This window comes from Saimiri boliviensis, chromosome 11 (assembly GCF_048565385.1).
Source record: "Saimiri boliviensis isolate mSaiBol1 chromosome 11, mSaiBol1.pri, whole genome shotgun sequence".
NCBI classification, from domain to species: domain Eukaryota; kingdom Metazoa; phylum Chordata; class Mammalia; order Primates; family Cebidae; genus Saimiri; species Saimiri boliviensis.
In genome coordinates this window covers 110,068,796-110,096,653 of record NC_133459.1, presented here as the reverse complement: position 1 = coordinate 110,096,653, position 27,858 = coordinate 110,068,796, and the positions used below count along the sequence as shown (strand labels likewise).

Genomic DNA, 27,858 nt, shown 5'->3' with positions numbered 1-27,858 from the left:
AGTGTTGGAACTGAGAAAAAAATTTAAGTCTCCTGACCTCTGGTCAAATCTCTCCATTTACGCCCCAATAATACCACGTCCTTAATCAAAGTTGCACATATCTGTGCGACTGGTCTTTATTTCCCCCAGTGACTGTAAACTCCATGAAGAAAAGGACTGTTTTTCCTGACCACTGTATTCCCGGTGCCCAGTAAGGTGTTTTACAAGGAGGTCAAGACTGCAGTGAGCTGTAATCATGCTACTTGCACTCCAGCCTGGGCAACAGAGCGAGAGCCTAACAAGAGAGAGACAGAGAGAGAGAGAGAGAGAGAGAGAGAGAGAGAGAGAGAGTGTGTGTGTGTGTGAGAGAGAGTGAGAGAGAGTGAGAGAGAGAGAGAGAGAGAGTCCGGAGAGTCTGCATTGTTCTTCCTATAGGTCAAGGATCACCAAATTATTCTGTAAAGGGCCAGACAGTAAATATTTAAGGCTTCGCGGCCATAAGGTCTTTGTCACAATTACTCATCTCTGCCCTTCCTGTGCAAAGGCAGCTACAGACAATTTGTAAACAAATAAGCATGCCTGTGTTCCTATAAAAGTTTACTTACAAAAACAGTGGGCAATCTGGCCCATGTGTGCCAGTTTGCTGACCCCTATTATACAGATAATAGGGCTATAGTAAGGTTTCTATAATCGAGTTTAGTAATCGAGTTTCTATAATCAAATATAGTAAGTTTCTAAATCGAGTGTTAAGATTAACTGATGACAATGTAACCAGAAGGAGAAGATCTAGGAGTTTCCATATTGAAACCAAAGTATGGTCCCTTTTATCTTTCTATAATCATTCTGGAACAGTGCTGTCCAATGGAGATACAGAGTAAGCCACGAATGTGAGCCAGGTATGTCATTTTAATTTTTTCCTTTTTTTTTTTTTTTTTTCAGAGACAGGGTCTCACTCTGTCATCCAGGCTGTAGTACAGCGGTGCAATCATAGCTCACTGTAACCTCAACTCAGGCTCAAGCAATCCTCCCACCTTGGCCTCCTAAAGTGCTGGGCTTACAGGTGTGAGCCACCAAACCTAGCCTATTTAAATTTTCTAGAAGCCACATTTAAACACACTTTTAAAAGCAGGTGAAATTAATTTAAATAATTATTGTATTTAACCCGATATACCCAAAATATTGCCATTTAACACACAATACAAAAATTGAGATATTTTACATTCTTTTTTCATAGTAAGTCTTCAAAATCAATGTGCATTTTCATACATAAAGCTCAACAATTCAGATAAGGCCTATTTCAAATGTCTAATAACCACATTTGGCTAGCGGCTACCATACTGTAAAGCATTAAAAGAATGATTAACTAAACCCACAGATTTCCATATGCAGCTGCTAGTTTGGGTACCATCTCCTTGACTGGCTTGCCATTGATTTTTGACCTAATTTTAAACTATATATACTACGGTTTCACATTACTGGCAACTCAATAAGACAAAGTCTTCATTTTTTATATTACATTTGCACACCACTTAGTTTGCACATACAATTTCACACCTGATCCTCATTACAATCACGTGAATACGCCATGTTATATCAGTTTTCGAAATGAGAAAAGAACGTTCAGAGACAGACAACTGTAGAGTGTTGGAACTGAGAAAAAAAATTTAAGTCTCCTGACTTCTGGTCAAATCCATTTACGCCCCAATAATACGCCCCTTAATCAAAGTTGCGCTTCACCTGTGCGACTGTTCTTTATTTCCTCCGATGACTGTAAACTCCGTGAAGAAAACGACTGTTTTTCCTGACCACTGTATTCCCGGCGCCCAGTAAGGTGTTTTACAAGTAGGCAATATCTACTGAATGAGTATTTACTGAATGTTTCTGATTTTCTCATTTTTAGTCGGTTAAATGTAACTTATTTTTTTAAAGTAACGTGAAGAGCCAAAGTACACCACCAAATTGGTAGGTTTTTAAAAGTTGAACTTTACTGCCAACATACTTCAAAAGAGACCGGGGGAAAAGGCTGGCAGCCAAGGCCAGAGTTCCAGTGCTGACTCTGCCATGAACTGTCTGTGGGCCCTCACGTAAACTTTTTTAACTTCTCTGGGTCAGAGTTCTTACCTGCCAAAAGGCAAGAGCAGGGCTGTAATCTTCACGACTCCTTTCGGAGCGAGGGTTCTGGCATCAACTCGATGTGAGCCGGTTTCCTGTTCCCTCACACCCTTCCTCCAGACCCCCCTACAACGCCCGACTTAGTGAGAGAGGTAGCCACGGGCCCTCTGGGTTCCCCATCCGCTTTCTAGGGGGCCGACAGGACACCCAGGTGCGAAGCGGGGCCCACTGGCCGGAACCGCCATCTTCCCCCATTGGCCGGACCCCAACCGCCACCCGCGGGCACTGGGGGACGCGGACCTTACCTCTCCTCGCAGTCTTTGCATTTCACCTGCAACGGGACTAGCTGGTGGAACAGAACTTGGCTCATGCTGGCTCGCTGCCCCGGCTGGTGTGCGGAAACGCCCAACAGGCCCGGCCCTCGAAACTAGCGAGAGAAACGTCCGGGTCCTGATAAAGTTTGAGTTTGGCGCTCGGCTTCTGCGGAGGAGGCGGGGAGAGACAAACGAGAGGAAGACGTAAGAGGCTTGGCCCTCGCCAGCCACCATCGCATTCTTCCGGTTCTGCGTAAGATACAGGGAAGGCGGTTATGGTAGTTCCGGGCATTAACCTGTATGGCAGCGGCTGAGGCCGCCATGCTTGTTAAGGGAAGAGGACCCGAAGGAAGCTGACAACTTTTCCTCTGGTGGCCGGATGCTCGACACCGGAAGCTAGTCCTGAGTTATGGCGACCTCCGCGACGTCGCCGCACGCGACTGGTTTTCCAGCTGAGGGTCGATGTGGTTACTATGTGGAAAAGAAGAAACGGTTCTGCAGGATGGTGGTGGCCGCAGGGAAAAGATTCTGTGGTGAACACGCTGGAGCCGCGGAGGTGTGGTATCGCCTTACTCTCTCCAGAGTCGGAAATAAGTATCCTGATGCTGTCGGTGTTGGAACCCGGCGCCTCCCCTCTTTGACAGGTTTCTGCTTGTGTCCCCTGGATTCTCCAGCTTTCACTTTAATAAACCCAGTTTTGCCCTCCTGACGGAACAATTATGAGTTCTAGTGATGAGAATTGTTTTATTTTACTAAGGAAAGCTCTAGCAGCGACCCGTTTATCTTGGATCGTAACTCATAGCAATGCTAGATATTAGTTTTACCCCAAGCTACCGCTCCGCCTTCATGCTGGAAAGTGGTCGTTTAGAAAAAGTAGTGATTGAGGTCTCGAAGGTTTCACTAATTGTGCTGTAGTTGTCATTTCATGAAAGAGAAGCACTTCTCAAGAATTCGGTTGGAAGAAACTTTCTTTAAAAAATTTGGACTTAACAAACAAACAAAAGTTTAGACTTGAGGCCGGGCACGGTGGCTCATGACTGCAATCCCAGCACTTTGGGAGACCAAGGCGGGCAGATCACTTGAGGTCAGGAGTTTGAGACCAGCCTGGCCAATATGGTGAAACCCTCTCAGTACTAAAAATATGAAAATCAGCCGGGCGTGATGGCGCGCAGCCTGTAACCCTAGCTACTTGGGAGGCCGAGGCAGGAGAATCGCCTAAACCTATTAGGTGGAGATGGCAGTGAGCTGAGATCATGCCACTGCATTCCAGCCTAAGTGACAGCCAGACTGAGTAAAAAGAAAAATTGTTTTTTACAATTTTTAAGAATGCAACTCTGCTGGAATGGAAAGATTTTTAAATATATATGAATTGACCTTTTACAATTGAGAACAAAGCATACAATTTTGATAACAGTTATGCATATAAATGTACTATCTAACACTGTATATTTGTATATCTGCATATTATTTTAGGATGGATGTGTATGTATATGTATGATGGGAAAATGAAAACCAGACGAGCAAAATGCTGATAGAAAAAGAGCATGTCTAATAGAGCTATAAAGAATAAACCAAAGACATCAGCATCTGATTCAGATCAACCTGGAATGTCCAGTATTATTTGAATTATTTTATTTCTTAAGCAGTTTATTCATCTAGACAATATCCAGTGCAGATCAGTCCCCTGACCTCCTTCATCTGTCACTCTCCGTCATAGCTATAGCCCACTTCCTATTTTGTTTTGACTGGCATTTACTGAAAGTGAAGCATACTGAAACAAGGACATTCTTGTTTTGGAGTATGAGAGACGTGACTTGTGGAAACTCTGAATTATGTCCATAGTTTTATTGACTGGTTTTGAGGGGACTGCCAAACATTTCTTGGTTAAAGAATGTGAGTTATGAAAGGAGAAGGATTTAGATTCCATCTTATCTAAATATCTGGATGGTGAATACAAATGGTGATGATAGTAGAATATGAATAAATCCTTACAAACCGATCAGTATTCCTAGAGAGGAACGACATGTTGTCATTAGTCCCTTGAAGAAAGACTACAAAACATAAGTGGGAAACACTTTTCGTGACTACTATCTGGTTTTAAATTGTGGCTATCCTCCTTAATCTGTAATTTATGATATAACTGGATTTTGTGTTTCCATCTTTTTTTTCTAAGTGTCATATATAGCTGTGATGACACCACTCATTTTTACCCAGTGATTTTTCGACTAGGACTGACTGATTTTGCCCCCAGTGGACAGTTGGTGAAATAAAGACATTTTGGTTGTCACAACTGAGGAGTATCACTGACATCTAATGGACAGAGACCAGAAATGCTGCTAAACCTCCTACAAAGCTTGGGGCAGACCCCTGCACTCACCTCCCCAAAAGACCAGCCCAAAATGTTGTTAGTGCCAAGACTGAGAATCCCTGTTTTAATTCAAATAATAAATGTTTAATGTCCTTTTTCCCCCTGTGCTACAGTTAGGCTTTCAGGGGTTAGAATAGTCTTTTACATGGAGGTTAGGATTTAAAGTCAGCAAATAAGGAAGAATTAGTATACAGTATTTGCTTTTCCTTTTATTGAATATACAGTATTTTCCAAAAAACATTGAAAATTTCTTAGCTTTCCCATAAAATTCAGTGTGAATAGCTTCATGGACATGCTGAGAGGCACATTAGAACACAAATTTTAAAAATAATAGCAGACATTTAGTCACCACTTACTCTGTGGCCAGCACTGTGCTAGGCAGTTTTGTTTTGTTTTTTAACTATTAGCTCACTTAATTTGTTCAAACTTCAAGAAGTAAGACATATTATTGTTCTCATCTTTCAGATGAGGCAGTAAGCCTATCAAATTAAGGTCATAGGGCCTGTAGCTGGTAGATAGAGCTGGGTGTAATGCCTAGGCAGTCTGGCTGGCCTGTATCTTAACTGTTAAACAATCCCTGTTTATACAGATTCATGTGGAATATTGGGTAGAATTGCCAATACTATCAATTTTTCTTTCTTTTTCTCAGTTCATATTGTCATGTGCCACATAATGACATTTCAGCCAACAACAGATCACATATATGATGGTGGTCTCATAAGGTTATAATACTGTACTTTTACTGTACCTTTTATATGTTTAGATATGTTTAGATACACAAATATTTACATTGTGTTACATTTGCATACAGTATTTAGTATGGTAACATGCTGTGTAGGTTTGCAGCCTGGTAGCCATGGGCTATACTTCATAGGCTAATTGTGCAGTAAGCTATACTATCTAGGTTTCTTCTCACAGTGATATTGTCACAGTGACAAAATCACCTAAAGATACATTTCTCAGAATATATTCCCTCATCAAGTGAGCCACAACTAGTTAAATCTATGTAACTTAGAAATAAACAGGATGTAACTAATACTAAAAAGTTGCAAAGCCAGTAAAATATAGCACATACCAAATGGTTAAAATACCATGTTTCATTGTTTTTAAGAAACTTTATTTTTACATTTTAACATTCTAAAATCAGGATACATCTTAAAATGCCTATGTCAATGGGCAGCATTTTCCAAAAAAATGGTAAGTATGTGAGGCAATGCATGTGAATTAGCTTGATTTAGCCATTCCACAATGTATACATATTTAAAAACATAATGTATTAAAACCATATACATAAAATACTGTATATTTTTATTTCCATAAAAAACACACTTACTTTTGTACCAACCTAATATGTGATAAATCTTTTTTTTTTTTGAGATGGAGTTTCGCTCTTGTTACCCAGGCTCGAGTGCAATGGCGCGATCTCGGCTCACCGCAACCTCCGCCTCCTGGGTTCAGGCAATTCTCCTGCCTCAGCCTCCTGAGTAGCTTGGATTACAGGCATGTGCCACCATGCCCAGCTACTTTTTTGTATTTTTAGTAGAGACGGGGTTTCACCATGATGACCAGGATGGTCTCGATCTCTTGACCTTGTGATCCACCTGCCTTGGCCTCCCAAAGTGCTGGGATTACAGGCTTGAGCCACTGCGCCCGGCCCTATGTGATAAATCTATACAACTATTTGTCAGTTTAAATAATTTAAAATGAAATAGGTAACTTTTTTCTTTCTTGGTTGTGCATAAAATGGTCATGCATATAAATAGTTGATGCTATCTTGGATTCCAGACACCACATGTAGGCCTTCTCTATAACCTATTTGAAACTATAGACCATTGTTTGTCCAAAGCAGTATTTGTTCATAATATATTTAAGCCAATTTATCCTGGATATTTTTTGTTGTTAAACCTTGAGACCTGATTTTGCCAACTTTTCATTATAGCCTTTTAAGGTTTCCTTACCTTGTTTTGCTATTACAGAGACACTGAAATTATATCTGGTATCTGTAAGCAATAAACTTGATATTTTATTTAAATAATATATCCCTTAATTTATTAGGAAGAAGATGCTCGGAAAAGAATCCTGTGTCCTTTAGACCCAAAACAGTAAGTATGGATCAAATATGGGTTTATTTTGTGCTGGAAACAGTAATTGGTGCATATCTCATTTGAAATAATTTTCTATTTAAATTTAGCACAGTATATGAAGATCAACTAGCAAAGCATTTGAAAAAATGTAACTCAAGAGAGAAACCAAAACCTGTAAGTGTTTGATTGGTAAAATTGAGCAGTGAAATGTGGTATATAATGCCTCAGTAGATGCTACACGTTGAATGGACTTGTTTCATAGCTGAGGAACCCAAACTCAGGAAGTATAAATTTTTTTTTTAAAGAGATAGGATCTCACTCTGTCACCCAGGTTGGAGTGCAGTGGCATGATCATAGCTCACTGTAGCCTTGAACACCTGGGCTCAAGCAATCTTTCCTCATCCTCATGAGTAGCTGGGACTATAGGCAAACAACACCACACTTGGCTAATTTTTTATTTTTTTGTAGAGACAGGTTCTCACTGCATTGCCCAGGCTGGTCTTGAACTGCCGGTGTTAAAGCAGTACTCCTGCCTTGACTAGCATTATACGCATGAGCCTCAAATCCAGCCAGAAAATACAAATATTTTTAAATTGGGTAGTAAGCAAACCTGCCTGACTTGTTCTGTAAGTATTTGTTTATTACACTGTACAATAAGGGTTGCCATGTGATCAAGGAGGTGACACATCATTTCTGTCTCCCAAGGGTGCTTGGTATTCAAGCTCCCTTGAAATGGTAGTCCAGGTAAAAAGGTAATCAGTGCCTCTGCTTCTAAGACTTGTAGAAAATAGAGAGACTAGGGGATGATGTCTTACAATAGCACCTCTCAGTTGCTTTGACAACAAAATGCTCCCATACGTTTCCGGATGCTTTCCAATTGAGAACCACTGGGCCAGATTGCATAAAAACTTAGAAAGGATTTTTACTTTAAGATGGTAGGGAAGAAAAATGATGACCCTCACTACCACCACCTACTTAGGTCTTAGCCCCTTTAATAGTGAGAATATTGGCATTGTTTGCAAGTATCTTCCTTACCTAAGTGACAGGTTTCAGTTAAAGCAAGCAACTGTAATACGTGTTCTGAGAAAAGTTTGAGAGAATAGATAAGTTTATTAAAAATGGAAAACCCTTGGGTGAATTTCACTGCATACCAGCACACAGTGGCAAGGACATGGAGAAAAGCAGTGATATGATGAGACAGGAGAAAGAAATGCAGAGCAGTATGTTTCTGGTTCACTATGTAGAGTAGGACACTTGGAACACAAGTAAAGGCATATCACTGTTCTGTTTTACTTTGGGAAACTGGCGAGCAATTTTTAAAAATTTTGTATACTAAATAAAAATTAGTTGGTTATAAATTTGTCCAATATAAATAGTTTGTACATTTAAAAATCTAATCTACAACATAAGTTACCTGGAGCACTCTTGGCAACCATTTTGAACTATACAGTATGTTAAATTCTAATACTTAACAACATTTTCTGTTATAGTTTTTTTTTCAGTTATCCATTAAAACATGGTAATTCTGCAGTCTTCACTCATTCCATTCAATCACCAGTTTCCATTTGCTGTCCATATAGGTAAAGCTAGCAACACACTGTCCATCCATATACGTAAAGCTAGCAACACACAATCTGTTTATCTAAGTAAAGCTAGCAACACACAATCAGGATGTTACCTTTCTGCCTCCATGTAACAAAAGTCCATTTACTACACATAATGTCCCCAAGAGTTATTTTCACTTTTGAAACAGGATTTGTAGAAACAGTACTGTTTCATTCATCTAGATCTACACTGTTCAGTATTGCAACCACTAGCCACATATGACTGTTTAAATTTGAATTAAAACTAAATAAAATTAAAAATCTATTTCCTCCGTCACACTAGCCATATTTAAGTGGCAACCATATTGGCCAGAGCAGATATAGAGCATTTCCATCATTGCAGAAAGTTCTGTTGGACAATGGTAATACAGATCCTTACCTAGAATCTGTATCTCTGAAGCCGGACTACAAAGATTTCATTGTTTGTTTGTTTATTAATTTGTTTTAGAGACAGAATCTTCCCATATTACCTAGGCTGCTCTCAAACTCCTGGGCTCAAGGAATACTGCCTTGGCCTCCCAAAGTGCTAGGATTACAGACTTGAGCCACTATGCCTGGCCTCATTATGCTAATTTAAATAACTAGTGTGACAGGACATTTATATTTTCAAGTTTTAATTAATATTTTAAAATAGAAGAAGTAAGACTTACTGTCATAATATCTATATCTTATCTATCTTTGGTAATGCTGCATGTTTGATAAAGCAGCATTGTGTAGTTAGTACTTTGCTGTTTTTGCTTTAGCGCTATAAGACAAAATTGCTATAGTTCTCAGTCTATGCTGTAAACAGCCTATGCTGTAAAAATTTTAATAAATGTTATAAATGAATTTCTTTACTCTGTAAATGCTTATTCAGATAACCAGCTCACTAGGATATAATATCCATGAATACGTATTTTTGTTCCTTTTGTTATCTACTATGGTGAATGCCCAGTACCTAAAGCAAACTAGGTACTAGAGTAAGTACTAAATAATGATTTAATGAAGAAATGAATAGAGGAAGGGAGGATGGCAGGTAGAGAGCAGGGGATGAAGGGAAGAATCAGTGTTTTAGTTTAATTTTTGTGAACTTCACATTATTAACAGTTCTTTTATGGTTTTGTTTTGTTTTTGTTAAGGATTTCTATATTCAAGATATTAATGCAGGCTTAAAAGATGAAACAGAAATACCTGAACAATTAGTAAGTACATTGATTTAATATTTAATTTAAAAGGTATTTATAAGCTCTCTTCAGGTTGTGAATAAGCCATGTTCTAATTTTTGTTTCAAATAAATCTGTTTTTAATTTAGAATGCATTTTCCTGTAGACTCAATATTATTAGTGATTGTTAGTTCCCAAAGTAGCTCATGCCCCATAACAAAACAAGCTACAATGTGGCCCCAAATCCCCTTTGATTCTTGAACCCTTCTGAGCCTAGACTTGTTCTTGATCTTGAGGAATTTAGGAGAATTAAAGTAGCACAACAAAGACTGAGTAGAAGTTTAGCAGTTGGATAGTTCTGATGGCAGCTTAGGCAACAGGCTTGATAGAGAGAAGAATCTAAGCTCTCATGGGAATTGCCCAATTGGTAAACCTCTATTCAGTTTCTGTCATGCTACTTTAAAGCAGTTTTTGGCTACATTGTTTAGTTTTATTTTTGTATATAGGTTCCAATTTCTTCTCTATCTGAAGAGCAGTTGGAAAAGTTAATTAAGAAATTGAGAAAAGCAAGTGAAGGTAAGACTGCCTAAAGTTGCAAGTTCAATTATTTTAGAGTAATTAGGTGGTATATGAGTTGATACCATTATGGTTTAAAATATGTTACTACTGTTGTTCAGAATCCTACAATTTCATGATTGGCTGCTTAAGCTGTTGTGCTTATATTTGTCACAGGTTTGAATTCAACACTTAAAGATCATATTATGTCCCATCCAGCATTACACAGTGCACTTAATGACCCTAAAAATGGTGATTCTGCAACCAAGCACCTGAAACAGCAGGTATGTATAGGCTATAGTAACTACTAAACATGGCCTTTGTTCATTCGTTAGAAGTGTTTTAAATGTAATTATTAATAAGATTTTATTTTGTTTACCTTTCAGGGTGCCAAATATTTCCATTTCAAAAAATATGTATAAACATATGTAAAAAGTTGAGGGCATGGATATGATTCTGAGTACCATATATTAAATATTTAAAAGCAAGAGAGAAAAATTTAAGTCAAATAGAAATTATCACTGTAAACATACTGCCTTACATAGAAATTACCTTGCTGTTTTCCCATTTGAGCCAAATGTGTTCGCTCTAGTTTATAAAATAATCTTGTGAAGTTTGCAGGCTTCTATTTTAGGTAACATTGAAAAATTAAAGTTACTTGGTCCAAGAAGATGCTTTGTTGAGTTTGGAGCGGGAAAGGGAAAATTATCTCATTGGGTTGATATTGCCTTAAAAGATGCTGAAAAAGTTCACTTCATCCTAGTAGAAAAGGTGACCACAAGATTCAAGGTAAGTGAAACCATTGCTCTATGTTAGTAACCAAACTTTGTTTTCATTTTTCATATTCAGGAAAAACGTGATAGAAACATTTCTTAAAGAAAAGGCAAGGCAAGGCATTTTCTTTATCTTTTTGTTGTGGCTTTTTATTGGTTCTAATTGTATTTATGACTCAAATTGAGGGTGAATTTTTTTAATACAAGTTTTGATAGTCCATTGATCTGAGTTCTTAAAATTATTTGCAGAGACAGGAAACTAGAAAGAGCCAAGCTGAAGCTAGGAGTTAAAAGACTTGGGTTCTACTCCTATCTTTACCACTTGCCATTCATTCAGTAAACAATTATTGAGCATACTGCCAGGCCCCACCCAGGCTGGAGTACAGTGTTAGTATCAAGGCTCACTGGAGCCTTGACCTCCTGGGCTTATATAATCCTCCCATTTCAGCCTCATGAGTAGCTGGGACTACAGTCACACACCACCATGCCCAGCTAATTTTTAAAAATTTTTATGGAGACAGGGTTTCACTTTGTTGCCCAGGCTGTTCTCAAATTCCTGGGCTCAAGCCATCCCCCCCTAACTTCAGCCTCCCAAAAGTGCTGAGATTACAAGTGTGAGCCACTGTGCCCAGCCACTCTATTAGGTTTAGAAAAGAGACTCAGGAAAATACATAAATGATTGTAGTAAAGTGTTAACATACGAAAAAGGTCTGCACAGAGTATGGCGTGGTTTCAGAGAAGGGATTGACAAGTTTTATTGCAGGGAAGAGATGGAGAATAAGTACACAGAAAAGGTGATGCTTGAACTAAATCTTGAAAGGTGAATTAGTGTTTGATAGGTTAAGAAGTATTGTAGGAAGCAAGAACAGTATAACTAAATGCCTGAAATAACAGGAAAGTATGGAAACATTTATGTATAATGGAAGTATATAGTGAAGCAGAGTTCAGCAATGATGAGACTAGGGAGGATGGCTAGCCTGTAGACAGTCTCATATTTTATGCTAAGGAAGGGTTTTGACTATGCTGCTGTCTGGTGGGGATACAATAGAAAAAAGATTTAGTTCTTTGCTTTGAAGAAGCTTATGTCTGGTGGAGCAGACATATATTTGTGTTCGGTATGCTAAGTGTGTTTTGATGATACTAAGTACCCAGTGCTATGGGAGCGTGAAGATAGAACACCAGCCTCAGTCTAGTGTGGGTCATAGAAGTTTTCATAGAAGTGACAGTTGAGATGAGATTGAAATAATATGTAAGAGTTAGTAAAGTAGAAAGGAATTTTTCAAAGTTTCTCCTAGCAGTACCATTAAAACTATTTTAGAAGTTTGATACTTAAATAGAGAGGTTAATAATAAGGATAATTTTTGTCCAACAATCCAAATAAGAAAAAGACCAGCGCTAAAGCTATTGCATTAGGATGGAGAGAAGGGCAAGAGTATGAGAAATGTTAAGAGGTTGGAAACCAGAAGAGTTGGTGATTTATTAGTAATTGAATATGAGAGAGAAGGAGTCATCTTGGGTAGCATTTTTATGGCTTATGTGACTAAGTGGTGCTCTTTCCTGAGATAAGGAATAAAGGAGGAGTAAGAGGAAGGATGGTTTTGGAGACAGAAATAATGCTGAAGTAGAGCTTTCTAGTTCACATTTGAGTGTGTGTCTCATGCTCTTTGGGGAAGCCTGAGCCACAAAAGTAGATCAGTAGGTCATGGGTACACAGGTATAGATTAGAATGGTTGTAATCTTTCAGGAGAGTAAGAAGAGGAGCAAAAATAGTATACTAGAAGTGACAAAGATAAAGGAGCTAGCACGCAATCTTAGATAATATCACTTAAGAGCTGTGAACTTCAGTTCTTTTGTCAGTGAATTGGGAATTTTTAGAGTTAAAGGAAATAATGTATATATAATTGATAAACATTTCAAATCTTTTTTAAAAAGTGATATTTTGAAGTTCTTATCAAAGAATATACAATCTAAATTTTTAAATATATTCTGTTGCTCTGGATTTTGAAAACAAATAGAAATCTTTTTATTTTCATAAAACTTTTTTAAATGTAAGAAGTCATTATTACAATAATGTTCCATTTGTGCAGGTGGATGGAAAACACAGAAAGAAAAACTCAGTGTTTGAAAGACTTCAAATTGATATTCAACACTTGTGTTTGAGTAAGTTGTGTAACTTTCCATTGCTCTACAAATAAGTCATAGTTGTTTCAAACTCTGAGGGTTGCTTAGAAATCCAATCATGCAGAACAGTGCTTCAGGGAAAACAGTAAAATCAATCCATTGTTAATACAGAATGTTTTATATAATGTTTAAATAGATATAAATTGAATTAAGGTTGAAAATTTTTTAAATTTTCAGTATCAGATGGAAATGAAGTATTAGGAAAGAGTTTAAAAGTTTTTATAATATGTACTTATGTTGTTTCTTTGTCCTGTTTAAATTAATATTGAATCTGTTCAAACTACAAATTAGCCTTCTGCTTGCAGTTAACATGACTTACCTAAACCATTGAAGAAAATGAGATAGTTCTCTGCCTAGCTAATAGGTAAAAGATACTTCCTAGAATTTTAAATTGTACAAAAGAAAAGAAGTCATCACTGTGGGATTGACATTCCTTACACAAAACACACACATGGACACACACACACACACACACACACACACACACGAACACTCCTCAATCTCTGTAGTGCCTTTTTTATACCTTTTCTATTTTTCAGATTATCCGAAGAAAATAATGGAAACGTCTTTGCAATGTCTTCCATTCACTAATTTTAATCCAACCATGAAAAGCAACCTAGCATTTGTATATAAATCACTGTATTTAAAATTATTTAACTGAATATATTAACTTCCTGATGTTATGAACCCTAAACAAGTTTTTATATTATATGTTGCGTTCTATAAAGTGAGAATTTTTTGTTTGAGTCTCTTTCAGGCTAAAATTCAGAGACTCTAATTAGTTACTTCTTTTGGAAAGCCACACTAATATGCAACCTAATTCTCATTTCCATTTCAGACAAGATTCCTGTGCTAAGAGAAGGAAAACTACCTGTGGTAGGAATTGGAAAGCATCTGTGTGGTGTGGCGACAGGTATGTAAACATACTAATAATATTTACATTGATGCATTAAGTTTTGGCCTAACCTGCCCCAACCATATCAGTGGTTGATATCTTATGTTTGCATAAGATATGTTTTGAATAGATATCTTATGTTTACAATTCACTAATCTTTATAGAGCACTGGCCCTGTATTTTATTAGATGCATAGCATTCCTATTTATCTGCTCGTTTTGGCCATTTTGCAGGATGAATTAAGAGTTTTGTATGTAAATACTGCATCACATTAGACCTTAAAGTTCTGTCCTTGGGCTATATCTCAAGCAGAAAAAGAAACTCAAACCATTTATGGAAACTGTATGATTCTATCCAGAAGCTACTGATTATTTTAGAGTAGTTGCTTAGAAAGAACTCAGAAACTTCTCCCACTAGAAGACTATTGTGTTTCAGGATTCTGAGGGAAAAGAAAAAGGTAAACGTTAGACAAAAAAAAAAAAATATGTAAGATGTCGTTTAACACTTTGATCCATCAGATTTAGCATGGTAAAGTGGAAACAGCATGTGCTTTGGAATCAGATAGTCTAGCTTTCGGCTCTGTTGTATAACGTTGTCAAATTACTTAACCTTTCTGAGCTTTGGTTTCCTCATCTATAAAACAGATATTAATATATTAATAATTTACTGGGTTGCATGTAAAATGTCTGGCACATAACGGTGATCAATAAATGTTAATTATTGTTACATCATCTCCTAACTTTTGCTAGTTTCATCATCTACTCATATGGGTCACTTGAGCATCCATAGATATTATTCATATTGGCTGGAAATGGCATTGAGTACTATATATTTGTGTTGGCCTTTGTAGTTTTTAAGACTATAGTCATGTACCACATAACAATGATTTGGTCAACAATGGAATGCATGACAGTGGTCCTGCAAAATTATGTCATATTTTTACTGTGTCTTTCTGTATTTAGATACACAAATACTCACCTTTGTGTTACAGTTACCTACAGTATTCAGTAACATGCTGTACAGGTTTGTAGCCTAAGAGCAATAGGCTATGCCATATATCCTAGTTGTATAGTAGGCTACACTACACCATCTAGGTTTGTGTAGTACTCTCTGATGTTCCCACAGTGAAGAAATCACCTAATGCATTTCTCAAAACATATACCAATGGTTAAACGATGCATGACTGTACTTTCACATGCTTTGTCTCATTTAAGCCTCATAAAAAAGTCTAAAGTAAACTAGTTCCATCCTGGGGGTAGGAGGGAATACACTCTTTTGATCTACAGTGGCCATTTCTCATGTTCCACATAATTTTTTCCCCTGATTCACTGTATCTGAATCTTCCTTTCATCTCTGCTGCAGTTAAAATTCTGAAATTGTGTTTTACCCTTCTTGAGATTCTGTTTTCTCTTTTGCGATACTTTTATTTACTGGTTCATCCCCTATATCTATGTCATTCCTTCTGTTTATTTCACAGTCTCCTTCCACTTCTGTCCTTTAAATGTTAATATTCAGGTCAGGCACAGTGGCTTATGCCTGGAAACCCAACACTGGCTTTCCCTCCCTCCCTCCCTCCCTTCCTTCCTTCCCTCCCTCCTTCCCTCCTTCCTTCCTTCCCTCCCTCCTTCCCTCCTTCCTTCCTTCCCTCCTTCCCTCCCTCCGTCCCTCCCTCCCTCCCTCCGTCTCTCCCTCCCTCCCTCCCTCCCTCCGTCCCTCCCTCTGTCCCTCCGTCCCTCCTTCCCTCCGTCCCTCCTTCCCTCCTTCCCTCCTTCCTTCCTTCCTTCCCTCCCTCCCTCCCTCCGTCCCTCCCTCCCTCCCTCCGTCCCTCCGTCCCTCCTTCCCTCCTTCCCTCCTTCCCTCCTTCCTTCCTTCCTTCCCACTAAAATGTAAATGTAGGTGAATAGTTTTTCTATACAAGTAATTTTCTCAGCTAACGTAGGAGAAGTGAGAGACAATTCAGTAATTGGGTAAAAGTCCTTCAAATTGTAGATGTTAAACTTCAGATAGTTTTATTGGGAAGTAGGCTTTATGCAAAATAAATCATTAAAAAAAATTGAGAAGATAGTAAGAAAAGATCAAATTTGAACCAAGTTGATAATTCACAATAGAATTATTAAAATATAAAGGTTTTTGCTGTTTTTATTGTTGGGTTTTTAAAAACAGTACTGCTTAATAAATGTAAAAAATATTTATTTTTAAAGATGATGTGGTTGGGGGGGCCACATAATTGTGTTTGCAGATCTTGCATTACGATGTTTGGTTGAAACCTGTGCTGCCAATTTTGAGGAAAGGAATGAAGAACCTTTAGCCAAACGCATAAAGAATGATAAAACAGAAAAAGAAATTTACACTTTGGCCAAGGAAGGAAATGAAAAAAATGTCCCAGAGAAGTGGAACCCTGTGGCTGGCATTGTTATTGCACTCTGTTGTCACCACAGGTGTGATTGGAGACATTATGTGGGCAAAGAATATTTCAGGGCTCTAGGCCTTGGAGCAGTGGAATTCCACTATTTCCAGCGAATGAGTAGTTGGGCAACTTGTGGGATGCGGAAAACATCTTCGGAAGCCTCAGATATTACCACAAAGAGACAAGATAATCAGAATGATGATAGTGAAGAGCATGATGATGGAGGATACAGAATCACAGATGACGGTGCTGATAATTTGCCTGGGTAAGAGACTACTTTTGTAATGCAGGACACTAAAAGAGAAATAATTGTATTATTACTGTACTTTATTTTTGGATGACTATTATCAACAATTCATGAAAATGTATTTTATCATCTAATTTTAGAATAAGCTAAAATATATATGTCTCATTGTGATCATAAATAAATGGGTTAGTTAACAGTCTCTCAATAAATAGAAGTGGCAAAAATAATTTTTTATAAACTTTTGCAAAATTGTAACAATGTTTTGTGTGTGTTTATTCAATTTAGGCTTCTTAGTATTGAAGAAAAGAAGAAAATAGGGCATCTTTGTAAATTGCTGATTGACCAAGGTCGAATCCAGTATTTGCAGCAGAAGGGATTCAGTCCTGCTTTGCAATATTATACAGACCCTCTGGTGTCTTTGGAAAATGTTTTGTTAACCGCTTTACCAAATCATTCTTCATCACCAGAAACAACTGCCTAATGGAAAAGAAATTTGTGCATCATCTGTCTTCCACCAAAAAAATTTTTTTAATTATATTTTTATATTCAAAATATATACTTTAAATAGCAGATAATATGAACTTTAAAAAATGCTGTGGCCTCATTAAACTTTGGTAATAGCTTTTCTTTTTACTTCAGAAGTCCAAACATTAGAGAATTCACCAAAGTAATCCTCTTTAGAAGGGCATCTTGAATTATATTACTCATCCGTATTTATGGAGATTGGTAAAGTAGTTGAACAGATGACTTGGTGATCTGAAACATACATAACATGTCAACACATAATTAGCATATTAACTTTCTATTTGCATTAATTTTGGAAATTTATTTTCCTTTGATTTTATTTACTATTTTTTATTTCTCAAGTTCAAGAGGTAGTGATCGATTGTTTGTGACAAGGGTGAATCTGAGAGTTTGACTTATATGTGGACATTTCCCCCTACAGATCTGGAAAGCACAATTGTGATTTTCTCAAATGCAAACAAACTCAGAGATGTTCACGATTAGTTAATGAAGTCACCTTCCGATTTCCAGAGCCATACATGTATATATTGTCAGAATCTGTCTGTGACAAAAACAAAACTGAAGAGCTGTTTTTAAAGAATAAAGATTATTTCATTGGATAATTATCTAGTTAGAACTTCCAGAAAGATACTTACAAACATAATTCACAAATTAAATTTGAAATTTGAAATAACTTCTGAAGTTGATTAGCTATCTCATTATCTTTTATCAGGTCATTTTTTACATATATAGGCACAAACAATAAGTATGTTCTCTTCTGTTTGGGAAAATGATTTGGAATGAAGTAGAAATTAGGTAATGAAACCAAAAACCTTCTTAAATTTAGGCCTTATTTAACTCATGACTGGTTTCTATGCACAAACAAATATTAAACCAAACATATGGTAGGACTGTTATTCACTTCTGCATCTTATCCCTATTTTGCTTCTGCTTTTATTTGTAAAAATTATCTTAATTGTTGGTACATTTGCCAAGACAAAGGTTCAGAATTACTAATTTTAGATATTATGATATTCTGAGATAACTATTTTTATCCTGTAGTTCTATGATCACATGATTTGTTATAAGAAGCCTAGCCAATTTAAAATTCCTGACTAGTCTAGTCTCATATGTCTTGTCAGACTGCCTAGGTTCAAATTCCAACCCTACCATCTTTCAGTTGTGTGACCTTGGGCATGCTACTTAATCTCTTTGTGCCTCAATTTCCTCCTCTTAAAATGGGGATGATGTTGATAACAATAATACCTACCTCACAAGGTTGTTGTGTGAGCATCAAATGAGATAACATAAGTAAAATGCATAGAACAGTTCTAAGCACAGAGTAACTCAATAAATATTAACTAGTAATAGTAACGGTAATAATTTGTGAATCTATTTTTAATAACATAATAGGCAGGCTTTGATTTTATTATCTCTTTGTTACCTTCTTTTTCCTTGTTATAAGTTTTATGTCAAATACTATTAAAGTAAAGTAGTTTGATTATTTAAGTTAATCACTCATGTCCCCAATCAAGGGAACCTAAATGAAGATATTATATCATCAGATAACCTTTTTTTGTGCCAAGCAATACTAATTTGTGTCATAAAATTTGTTTTGCATCATTCAACAAATTATGCCCAGAAATAAAAGATATTCTGCAACAGGCATAATCTCATTTATGTTTCATAATATATACATACACATCTGACAATTATCATACAGAAACAGTTCTGTGGCCCATTTAGCTTAATGCTACGTTTCTGACAATGGTATCAAGTACCTTAAGGGAAGTTAAGTTTGTCATCCAACATGCCAGCCTTAGGTCAGGATTATTGTTTTCCTAACTGTTCATTTGTCTTCACATATCATGAGAAAGTGACCGTGTGGGATATGCATACAGCTATTTCTTGACCTGCAGAAGATTCAGATTCAACAAACTCCTTCTTGAACTTTAGATTTACCTATGCAATTACCACATCTTGCATGTTCCACAAGTGCATCAAATTTACTGATAAGGGCATGGCACGGTGGCTCATGCCTATAATCCCAGCACGTTGGAAGGCTGAGGCAGGTGGATCACCTGAGGTCAGGAGTTCCAAGACCAGCCTGACCAATATGGTGAAACCCCATCTCTACTAAAAGTACAAAATGAGCTGGGCATGGTGGTGCATGCCTGTAATCCTAGCTACTCAGGAGACTGAGGCAGGAGAATCGCTTGAACCCAGGAGGCAGAGGTTGCTAAGTGAGCCAAGATTGCACCATTGCACTCCAGCCTGGGCAACAAGAGAGAAATTCCTTTTCCAAAAAAAAAAAAAAGGAAAAAAAATTACTGCTAAAATTAGAAATCATCTTCTGCCACCACCTGATTCTACTCGCCGACCTATCTTCTGTACTTACTTATCCATCTTAGCATCACCATCTATCCAGATGCTCTCTGAACTAAAAGCATTTATTAGAAACTCCTTCCTTTTCTCATCTTAATTCAATTACCAATTCTGTCTCCTAATCATCTTTTCTGTATTCTCTGCTTTCCAAAACTAGGTCACAATTAGGACTTTTTTGCCTGTCTTCCCTAGTCTGTCTCCATGTTACTGCTTCCATGACATTACTACAAGAGATCTAATCACCATTTCCTAAACATCCTCCACTGAATGTTAGTAAAAATTATTTCCTCTAGCTGAAAAACTCTGTCATTGTCTTCTCAGTTATATTCATTTTTCAAACTAGTTGTTGCATTAAGTGGAACTAAAATCTACCTTTTAAATTAAAAACTTAACATTTTTAAATTCTAAGACCATGATTTCTATGACTATTGTTTCGTTTTTTATATTAACAACTAATTGTGTACTTTGTCCTCTTCTCCTGATCTTGGTTTAGCTTAAAGCTCTCCTTAATTAAAAAATAAAAGTAGTGTAATTCAAAATTATCAGAGATGAAGCGATTAAAATATCTCTATCAAAACCTCACACTTTAACTGTTGATTGAAATCTGTTCTCAGCCAGACGTGGTGGCATGCACTGATAGCCCCAGTTACTCTGGAGGCTGAGATAGGATGACCTCTTGAGTCCAGGAGTTCAAGGCTACAGTGAGTTCTGATTGTGTCCTTTTTTTTTTTTTTTTTAATTTTTTTATTTTAAAGATGGGGTTTCACCATGATGTCCAGGCTGGTCTTGAACTCCTGACCTCAGGTGATCCACCCACCTCCTCCTCCCAAAGTGCTAGGATTACAGGCATGAGCCAACGCGCCTGGCCAATTGTGTCTTTTAATAGCCACTGCACTCCAGCCTCTACATAGTAGGACTTCATCTCTTAAAAAACAGAACAACTAACAACTACAACAAAAAACTTTTTTTTTTTTTTTTTTTTTTTTTTTTTTTTTTTTCTACTTATGGAATGACAGGGAAGGTCAGTTCATAGTCAAACTGCTATGTGTGACAAGCTGGTAGAATGAGGTAGCAAAGTTTTTCAAATCACATCTTTACTCACTTGGTTTTACTTCAGGTGCTTAGCTAAAGGATTTATTTCCTTCCCCCACTTGAAAGACTGCGTATCTTTACAACCTCTCTCTTCATTTCGTTTTTTTTCTTCCCATGTTGACTAAGATAACAGAATTTGACAGAAAACTTAAGATGGAATGAGAAATATATAAAGAAATTAATCAAGAGGCAAAAATTAGTGATATACACATTACTCTACCAAAAAAGAACATTTGATCTGTGTTATATACAAATCTTATACCTGCTCTTCTCCTTGACTCCTGTATGTATGTGTGCATAAACTGAAGACCAAATAATTCCCGTTCCTCTTCTTCATCTATGCCTTCATTGGGAGGAAGTGATACTTCCAATTTCAGTGGGTTGTCTCTGAAGTTGACAAACCTAGCAGTTCATCAAAAAACAGTATTTTTATAGGTGTCATGGAAGTATACATCTGTTTCCCTGGAGAAAGGTCAAATGATAATATACTAAATTACTCTTTTTTAACTGGTTTCAATAACTGAACACCTTGGTGAGATGTGATATATCTCAGGAATCTTTATGGTTTTTTCCTAAGAGAAAAAAAAATACCAGCTTTAGACAACTTATTTTCAAAGCTTACAAAAACAACTATTACTCTAGTCGCACAGGTTGGAGTGTAGTGGCATGATCTGGATTCACGGCACCCTCCATCTCCCGGGTTCCAGTGATTCTTGTGCCTCAGTCTCCCAAGTAGCTAAGACTAGAGGCACACACCATGGCGTCCGGCAAATTTTTGTATTTTTAGTAGAGATGGAGTTTCGCCATATTGGCCAGGCTGGTCTCGGACTCCTGGCCTCAAGTGATTACCTGCCTCCACCTCCTAAAGTGCTGGGATTACAGGCATGTGCCTCTGCACCCGGCCTACAGCGTATATGTAATGCAGTACAGCTTAACTTCTAAGAGTAATTTTAACATCTTAAATATAAAATTAGTGCTATGGACTTAGTTTCTGCATATTTATATACCTCCATCTTATTTATCATTGTGTCTTCACCGCCTACTTCAAGGCAGGTAATTGTTGAATAAATGAATTATTTTGTTATGGAAGTTTTGGGTTTTAGTGGGTCTTCTCTTCAATGTCAGAAGATTAAGCTTTGGAAGAAAAATACTTGGAGCTCTCAAAATGGATTAAAATTTAAATGTCACATCTGAAACAGTAAAAAATCCTAGAAAAAGCCCTAGGAAAAACTTCTGGACATTGGCCTAGGCAAAGAATTTATGATGAAGACCTCAAAGGCAAATGCACCAAAACCAAAAATAGACAAATGAGATTTAATTAGAAAAAATGCACAGCACAAAAATTAATCAACAGAGTTAATAGACAACCTACAGAATGGGAGAAATTATTTGTAAATCTGGCATCTAACAGAGGACTAATATCCAGAATCTACAAAGAACTCAACAAGAAAGAAGCCAACCCCACAAGCGGGCAAAGGACGTGAACAGATGTTTCTCAAAAGAAGACGTACAGGCAGCCAACAACCATGAAAAAATGTTCAACATCGCTAATCATCAGAGAAATGCAGATTAAACCCACAATGAGATGCCATCTCACACCTTTCAGAATGGTTACTATTAAGAAATTTAAAAAAACAACAGATGTTGGTGTGGATACAGAGAAAAGGGAACAACACAGATGTTGGTGGGAATGTAAATTAGTACAATTTCAATGGAAAACAGTAAGGCAATTTCTCAAAGAACTAAAAATAGATGTATCATTTGACCTAGCAAACCTACTGCCAGGTATGTACCCAAAGGAAAAGAAAACTTTATGTTAAAAAGACACCTGTACTCATATGTTTATCACAGCTCTATTCACAACAGCAGTTATGTAATCAACTCAAGTGTCCCTCATCGGATGATTAGATAAAGAAAATGTAGTATACATACACCAGAGAATACTATGCAGCCATAAAAAGGAATGAAATCATCTCTTTTGTAGCAACATAGATGAAGTTGGAAGCCATTTTCCTAAGGGAAATAACTCAGAAAATCGAATACCGCATATTCTCACTTATAAGTGGGAGATAAACAGTGGGTACACATGGGCATAAAGATGGATGTAATGGACACTAGCAACTCCAGAAGCGGGGAGAGAGAGGGAGATGAGGGTTGAAAAATTACCTACTGGGTATGATGTTCACTATTTAGGTGATGGATATACTACAAGTCCACACCTCACCATTACACAGCATATGTCCATGTAACAAACCTACACATGCAATCTAAAATAATTTTTAAAAGAAAAAATAATTGAGAGGGTTTGATAGTACTTAGTAAAAAGTTATATCTAGTTCTATGTGTGTGTGTGTGTGTGTGTGTGTTTGTGTGTGTGTGTGTGTGTGTGTGTGTGTGTGTGTTTTAAAGAGATAGTTCTCTGTTTCCCAGGCTGGAGTGCAGTGGTGCAATCTCGGTTCACTTCAACCTTGAATTCCTGGGCTCAAACAATCCTCCAGGCTCAGCCTCACTAGTAGCTGTTACTGGTGTGCACCACCACTCCTAATATATTTGCTTTCTATCAGTAACATAGTGGTGTCCATTTGTACTTATTTAGGGATAAAATAATCACTTTTACTCTTTTGATTTTTTTGTGGTGAATGAAGTTTTTTTAGCTGTATAATTTTCATGAAAATGTCACCAACAGAAGACATTTCTTAAACCTGATAAATCCCAAACTGCTTTAGTCTTAAGGATTCTTTCTTGAATAGTTTAGACTAGTGTTATATGAATCCTATTCACAAATTATAGAATTTCAACATTGGAAAAGATTTTTAAATATCCATTCATATAAATAACTACTGAAATTTATTAATAATGATCTCTACATTACTTTTTTCTGCAGCCAGAAAGAAACATGTCAGTTTTGTGCCTACAAGTTTTTACCTCAGAGTTGCCATTTCTTCCATGCATACTGGAATATCTTGCAGTTTATTGTTGCTGAGAACAAGAGTACCCAGATTTTTCATATTGCTGATTGTTTCAGGCAAGCATGTTATATCATTTCGTTGCAGCCATAATGTATGTAGATTTTGCATTCTGAAAAAGTAAGGTTTCTGCAATTAATTACATATAATATGACAATATTGGTTTTGGCGTTTTAAAAAAATAATTTTAAGAGGCAGGGGTCTCATCATATTGCCCAGGCTAGTCTCTAACACCTGAGCTCAGGCTATTCTCCTGCCTCAGGCTCCTAAAATGCCAGGATTACAGGCATTAGTTACTGTACCCAGCCTTTGGTTCATATATTAAAAATCAAATAGTCTTTTAGAACATCTTTAGCCAGTATATTTACTGAGTTAACTGACATCACGTTACCTGGTTATTAGAGAAACTACATCAGGAAGTTAATCTCTACAGTACAACTCTCATTTCATATGGCAGTAGAAATGAAATCAACATATTCCAGAATTGTTTCAATATTCTCCTAGGATTTCTTGAAGAAGAGCTGCTGTAAATGTTACCTAATCTGAGTTAGAGTCTTAAAAGAACAATCAAATGATTAATATGCCCATTTATAGCAAAGCAGAATGCATAATACTTAACATTATGGACTCTGGGGTCTGGCTGCCTGGGTTTGAATCCTAGCTTGCCCACTTACTAACTTGAGCAAGTTAGCTAACATCTCTGTCATTAGTTTCTTCATCCACTTGTAAAATGCATAGAAGTGCTTGGCATGTAATAAGCAATGTGGTTATTGTGTCAAAATCTTGTTAATTTCTCAAAGTCAGATAGCCAATTTTGGCCAGGCGTGGTGGCTCATGCTTGTAATCCCAGCACTTTGGGAGGCTGAGGCAGGTGGATCACTTGAAAAAAGCCAGTTTTTTCCTCTTCCCAACCCTTTTTACTTACTTGGAACAAATGAACATATTCTGTTAAAACAGTGTATTTCAAACTAATTGGACCTATTGTGATAGAATATGCTTGAGATCCCCTTTGTCTTGCTATTTTTCTTAAGAGGTTTCAAGACATTTATCATTAGCATAAAGAGTTATTTATTTTACCTGTCTATAGTATCAGGAAGTTGTTCAAGTTTGTTGCTTCCCATGTCCAGCCACTCAAGGGCAGGCATGTTCAACACAGCAAGAGGGATTGTAGTAAAATGATTCATACTCAGATCAAGGTGAGTAAGTTTTAGCAGATTGCTGAGCTGAAGAAGAAAGCAAGGTTTTTCAAAATAAATGTCCAAAATGTAAACTACTAAAAGACTCACATTGGTACAGGAGATATTTCACGTCCAGGAATGTTCACATTTTACTTGGACTTTATTTAGTTATAGTAGTCCACAACAAATTAAAAACAAAAATAAAGCTAAATAACCCCTAGAGAAGTGGAAAACTCATAGAAAATTCATCTATTTGAAGAAAATTTATCTTCCATAATAACCAGGTTCCAGGGTTTATAGAATGTGCCTGGCAAAAGCTTTTTTTTTTGTTCCCCCTGAGAGTAAGCACCTATTATCATGTTTTTCTTTGATCCAGTAGCTGAGAATTTTATGGGAAAACTCAAAATTTAACTTCCAAATAATAGTGGTGGAGGAAAGGGGTAGCTCATGCTTATAATGCTAGCATTTTGGTAGGACAAGTCAGGAGGATCACTTCAGTCCAGGAGTTTAAGACCAGCCTCTGCAACATAGTGAGACCCCATCTCTATAAAATCATTTAAAAATTAGCCAGACATGGTGGCACAAGCCTGTGGTCCCAGCTACTTAGGAGGCTGAAGTGGGAGAATTGCTTGGGCCCAGGAGGTTGAGGCTGCATTGAGCCAGAATGTACTCCAACCTGGGCAAAAGGGTGAGACCCTGTCTCAAAAAAAAAGACTGGTTAATAGAGCTGTACAAAATCACATAGTTTTTATAATGATGGAGCCAACCCTAGGAACAAAAACATATGAATTAGAAAGAAAATATTTATTGGTCCTATTGTATGTGTAAAAAATGATCCATATGATTATCATTTTTATTGTATGCAAGGTGATGTGGTTCAGCTGTGCCCCAGCCCAAATCTCATCTTGAATTATAGCTCCCATAATTCCCATGTGTTGTAGGAAGGACCTGATAGGAGATAAATGAATCATGGGGTGGTTCCCCCCATACTGTTCTCATGGTAGTGAATAAGTCTCATGAGATCTGATGGTTTTATAAGGGGTTTCCCTTTTCACTTGGTTCTCATTCTCCCTTTCCACCATGTAAGACATGCATTTTGCCTTGATTGTAAGGTCCGAGTATGTCTTTATCAGCAGTGTGAGAACAGACTAATACACAATGGTATACATTTCATTGAACTGAACTACTAGAAGATATAATATATACATATATACTATATTGTATTTTCAAGAGCTGCAATTGTTGGTAACAAGTTTGCTGGTTTGGAAAAAAAAGTCTGACATACTATTCAAGATAAAGTGGGAGAAGGGAATAATCTTTCTATTTTATTTTATTATTTTTCTTAACTTTTATCTTGCAAAGTCATTGTTGTCAAAGCCAAAGCACCATGGAAACTTCTTAACCGATTCTAAGAGCATTAAATATTTTCAAAAAGTAATACAAATGTCCTTATTTTTATATGATCAATTTGGTTCGACCAATTACAAGATATCATACCAAATCAAAGTTTGAAGGCATTCCAGTCCCATTGCTATCACCACATTGTCTGTGCTTTATGATAACTCTTAATTCAAAAATCATTAAGTAATCACAACCTAGGCCCTGCCCTAAATTCTGAGACTATAATACAACTCTCACCCTGGCCTTCAAGGAGATCACAGTTTAACAAATGATGTCAGTACTGTGATAATAATGAAATTATCTTTTACACTAAATCTTTCTCCAATTAAAAACCTGCATTATACTTACAGAAATGGTTTTCCCTAAATATTTTTTCTGAAATACATAGAATTTTCTCATTAGTTTTGTTATTGTTAACAACCACACATTGAGAGGTCAACTACTGCAGATGGAAAATATAATCATAGGCATTTGTATCTTTCTAACCTCTTGTGGAAGATCACATATATCTCTGTTAACAGCCAGTTCTAGTTTCTCCAAGCTGGCACAATTACTTAGTTCTTTGGGGACAGTCTTGATTTTGTTGTAGCTAAGAATCAGTTCCTGAAGTCTGGTAAGCAGTCCTATAAAAAATAATATACAATAGAGAGGAGTTGGATATAAAATAATGTTTATAGTTACTAAGGTATTACAGCATAACTTACTTGCCAGTTTTGTATTGGCAAATTCACAGTTCTTAGTATCTTCCCTTTCCTAGTCTGTGTCCTGTCCTTTCTTCAAACAAGGAACAAGCTTATCTGTGCAATGGGGAAAAAAAAAAATCCAAAACTATTTTTGTTTTATCTACACAAAATCCTGATCAATTTTCTCTTAGGATTTTTTTCTCCCCATTTGAGAAATATTTCTGTTCTTTCCTAAGAGGAATAGTTGAGCCAACAATATTGTTTTGAGAATCTACAGGATATTTCCAAAGCAGGTTTTCTTTCATTGAAATCTCATCTTGAATCACCTGAGTAAATCCAGAAACTTGAATCCTCTAGAAGCTTCAATTTAGATTAAATGTTTAAAATTGCTCAAGGTTCAGGACTGTTAACAACACATTGTTAACTTTTTCTTTGGCTGTGTCCCCACCCAAATCTCATCTTGAATTGTAGCTCCCATAATTCCCACATGTTGTGGGAGGGACCCAGTGGGAGATAATTGAATCATGGGAGTAAGAGGTCTTTATTCCATGTATCCAAAAACAAAAACAAAAAATCTTAATAAAAAGCACATCTGTAGGTGGATAAAATAGCACAGGAATAAAAGCAATCTTTCCTACCAATCCCTGGAGGTATCTCTGAAATTGTGTTTCGAGATAAGTCTAACACAATGAGGTTCTGGAATCTTCCAATGAATTCAGGAATTTTCAGCAAACCAGTTCTATGAAGTTGCCATTCCTGTAGTTGATTCAGTTTCAGCAGAGAAGAAGGAAGGGTCTACAGTAAAAGAAATGATGGTCGTTATATATTACTTAAATTATTTTAGTATCATGCCACCCTGAAATGTGATATTTGACTTAGAAAAGCACTTTGGGATATTTGAAATTTGTTTTCCTTATTGGGTTACCTCCAAGTGCTTTGTGTAATTTCCAATTTGTAAGATCTTTACTTTTTTTTTTTTTTTTTTTTT

At 36.8% G+C, this 27,858-nt stretch overlaps 3 protein-coding genes across 11 annotated transcripts in view; 1 reads left to right on the top strand and 2 right to left on the bottom strand.

The window, feature by feature from the left end:
- The window catches only part of SASS6 (SAS-6 centriolar assembly protein), an 85,435-nt gene extending 82,728 nt beyond the window's left edge, over nt 1-2,707 (bottom strand). For 2 of the 4 annotated variants that reach the window (XM_074381360.1, XM_003933261.4), the window contains exon 1: nt 2,397-2,562. In XM_074381360.1, the coding sequence (XP_074237461.1) occupies nt 2,397-2,461 (65 nt within the window). In that variant the 5' untranslated portion in view covers nt 2,462-2,562. Of the gene's footprint in view, nt 1-2,396 lie in introns of all 4 variants that reach the window. The other 2 variants (XR_012512567.1, XM_074381359.1) reach the window with 2 other exon arrangements.
- A 39-nt stretch (nt 2,708-2,746) lies between these two features.
- Nucleotides 2,747-23,604, top strand: TRMT13 (tRNA methyltransferase 13 homolog). 4 transcript variants are annotated; one of them, XM_074381364.1, is made up of 11 exons: nt 2,747-2,961; nt 6,829-6,875; nt 6,965-7,031; nt 9,580-9,642; nt 10,110-10,179; nt 10,336-10,442; nt 10,780-10,947; nt 13,019-13,091; nt 13,951-14,025; nt 20,306-20,310; nt 23,054-23,604. In XM_074381364.1, the coding sequence occupies exons 1-11, from the start codon at nt 2,815-2,817 to the stop codon at nt 23,153-23,155; spliced, it is 924 nt and encodes a 307-aa protein (XP_074237465.1). In that variant the 5' UTR covers nt 2,747-2,814; the 3' UTR covers nt 23,156-23,604. The 4 variants fall into 4 exon arrangements, with proteins under 4 accessions (XP_074237465.1, XP_074237464.1, XP_010342118.1 ...); XM_003933263.2 differs by lacking the exons at nt 20,306-20,310; nt 23,054-23,604 and adding exons at nt 16,247-16,679; nt 16,947-17,236 and having other exon boundaries at nt 2,784-2,961; XM_074381363.1 differs by lacking the exons at nt 20,306-20,310; nt 23,054-23,604 and adding an exon at nt 16,446-16,525 and having other exon boundaries at nt 2,778-2,961.
- The window catches only part of LRRC39 (leucine rich repeat containing 39), a 32,559-nt gene continuing 22,031 nt past the window's right edge, over nt 17,331-27,858 (bottom strand). For 2 of the 3 annotated variants that reach the window (XM_010343818.2, XM_003933264.3), the window contains exons 4-9: nt 27,509-27,665; nt 26,674-26,810; nt 24,686-24,831; nt 23,568-23,720; nt 20,905-21,044; nt 17,331-17,417 (exon numbers count right to left, since the gene is read on the bottom strand). In XM_010343818.2, the coding sequence (XP_010342120.1) occupies nt 17,362-17,417; nt 20,905-21,044; nt 23,568-23,720; nt 24,686-24,831; nt 26,674-26,810; nt 27,509-27,665 (789 nt within the window). In that variant the 3' untranslated portion in view covers nt 17,331-17,361. Of the gene's footprint in view, nt 17,418-20,652; nt 20,790-20,904; nt 21,045-23,567; nt 23,721-24,685; nt 24,832-26,673; nt 26,811-27,508; nt 27,666-27,858 lie in introns of all 3 variants that reach the window. The other variant, XR_012512568.1, reaches the window with a different exon arrangement.

What these genes read in the sequence shown, in the direction of transcription:
- TRMT13 (XM_010343816.2), top strand. Translation starts at nt 2,815, where the DNA reads ATGGCGACCTCCGCGACGTCGCCGCACGCGACTGGTTTTCCAGCTGAG. An exon ending in TGTCCTTTAGACCCAAAACA is followed by an intron (nt 6,876 to 9,579) that starts GTAAGTATGGAT and finishes GTTTTTGTTAAG; the next exon opens with GATTTCTATATTCAAGATAT. An exon ending in GGTGCTGATAATTTGCCTGG is followed by an intron (nt 16,680 to 16,946) that starts GTAAGAGACTAC and finishes TATTCAATTTAG; the next exon opens with GCTTCTTAGTATTGAAGAAA.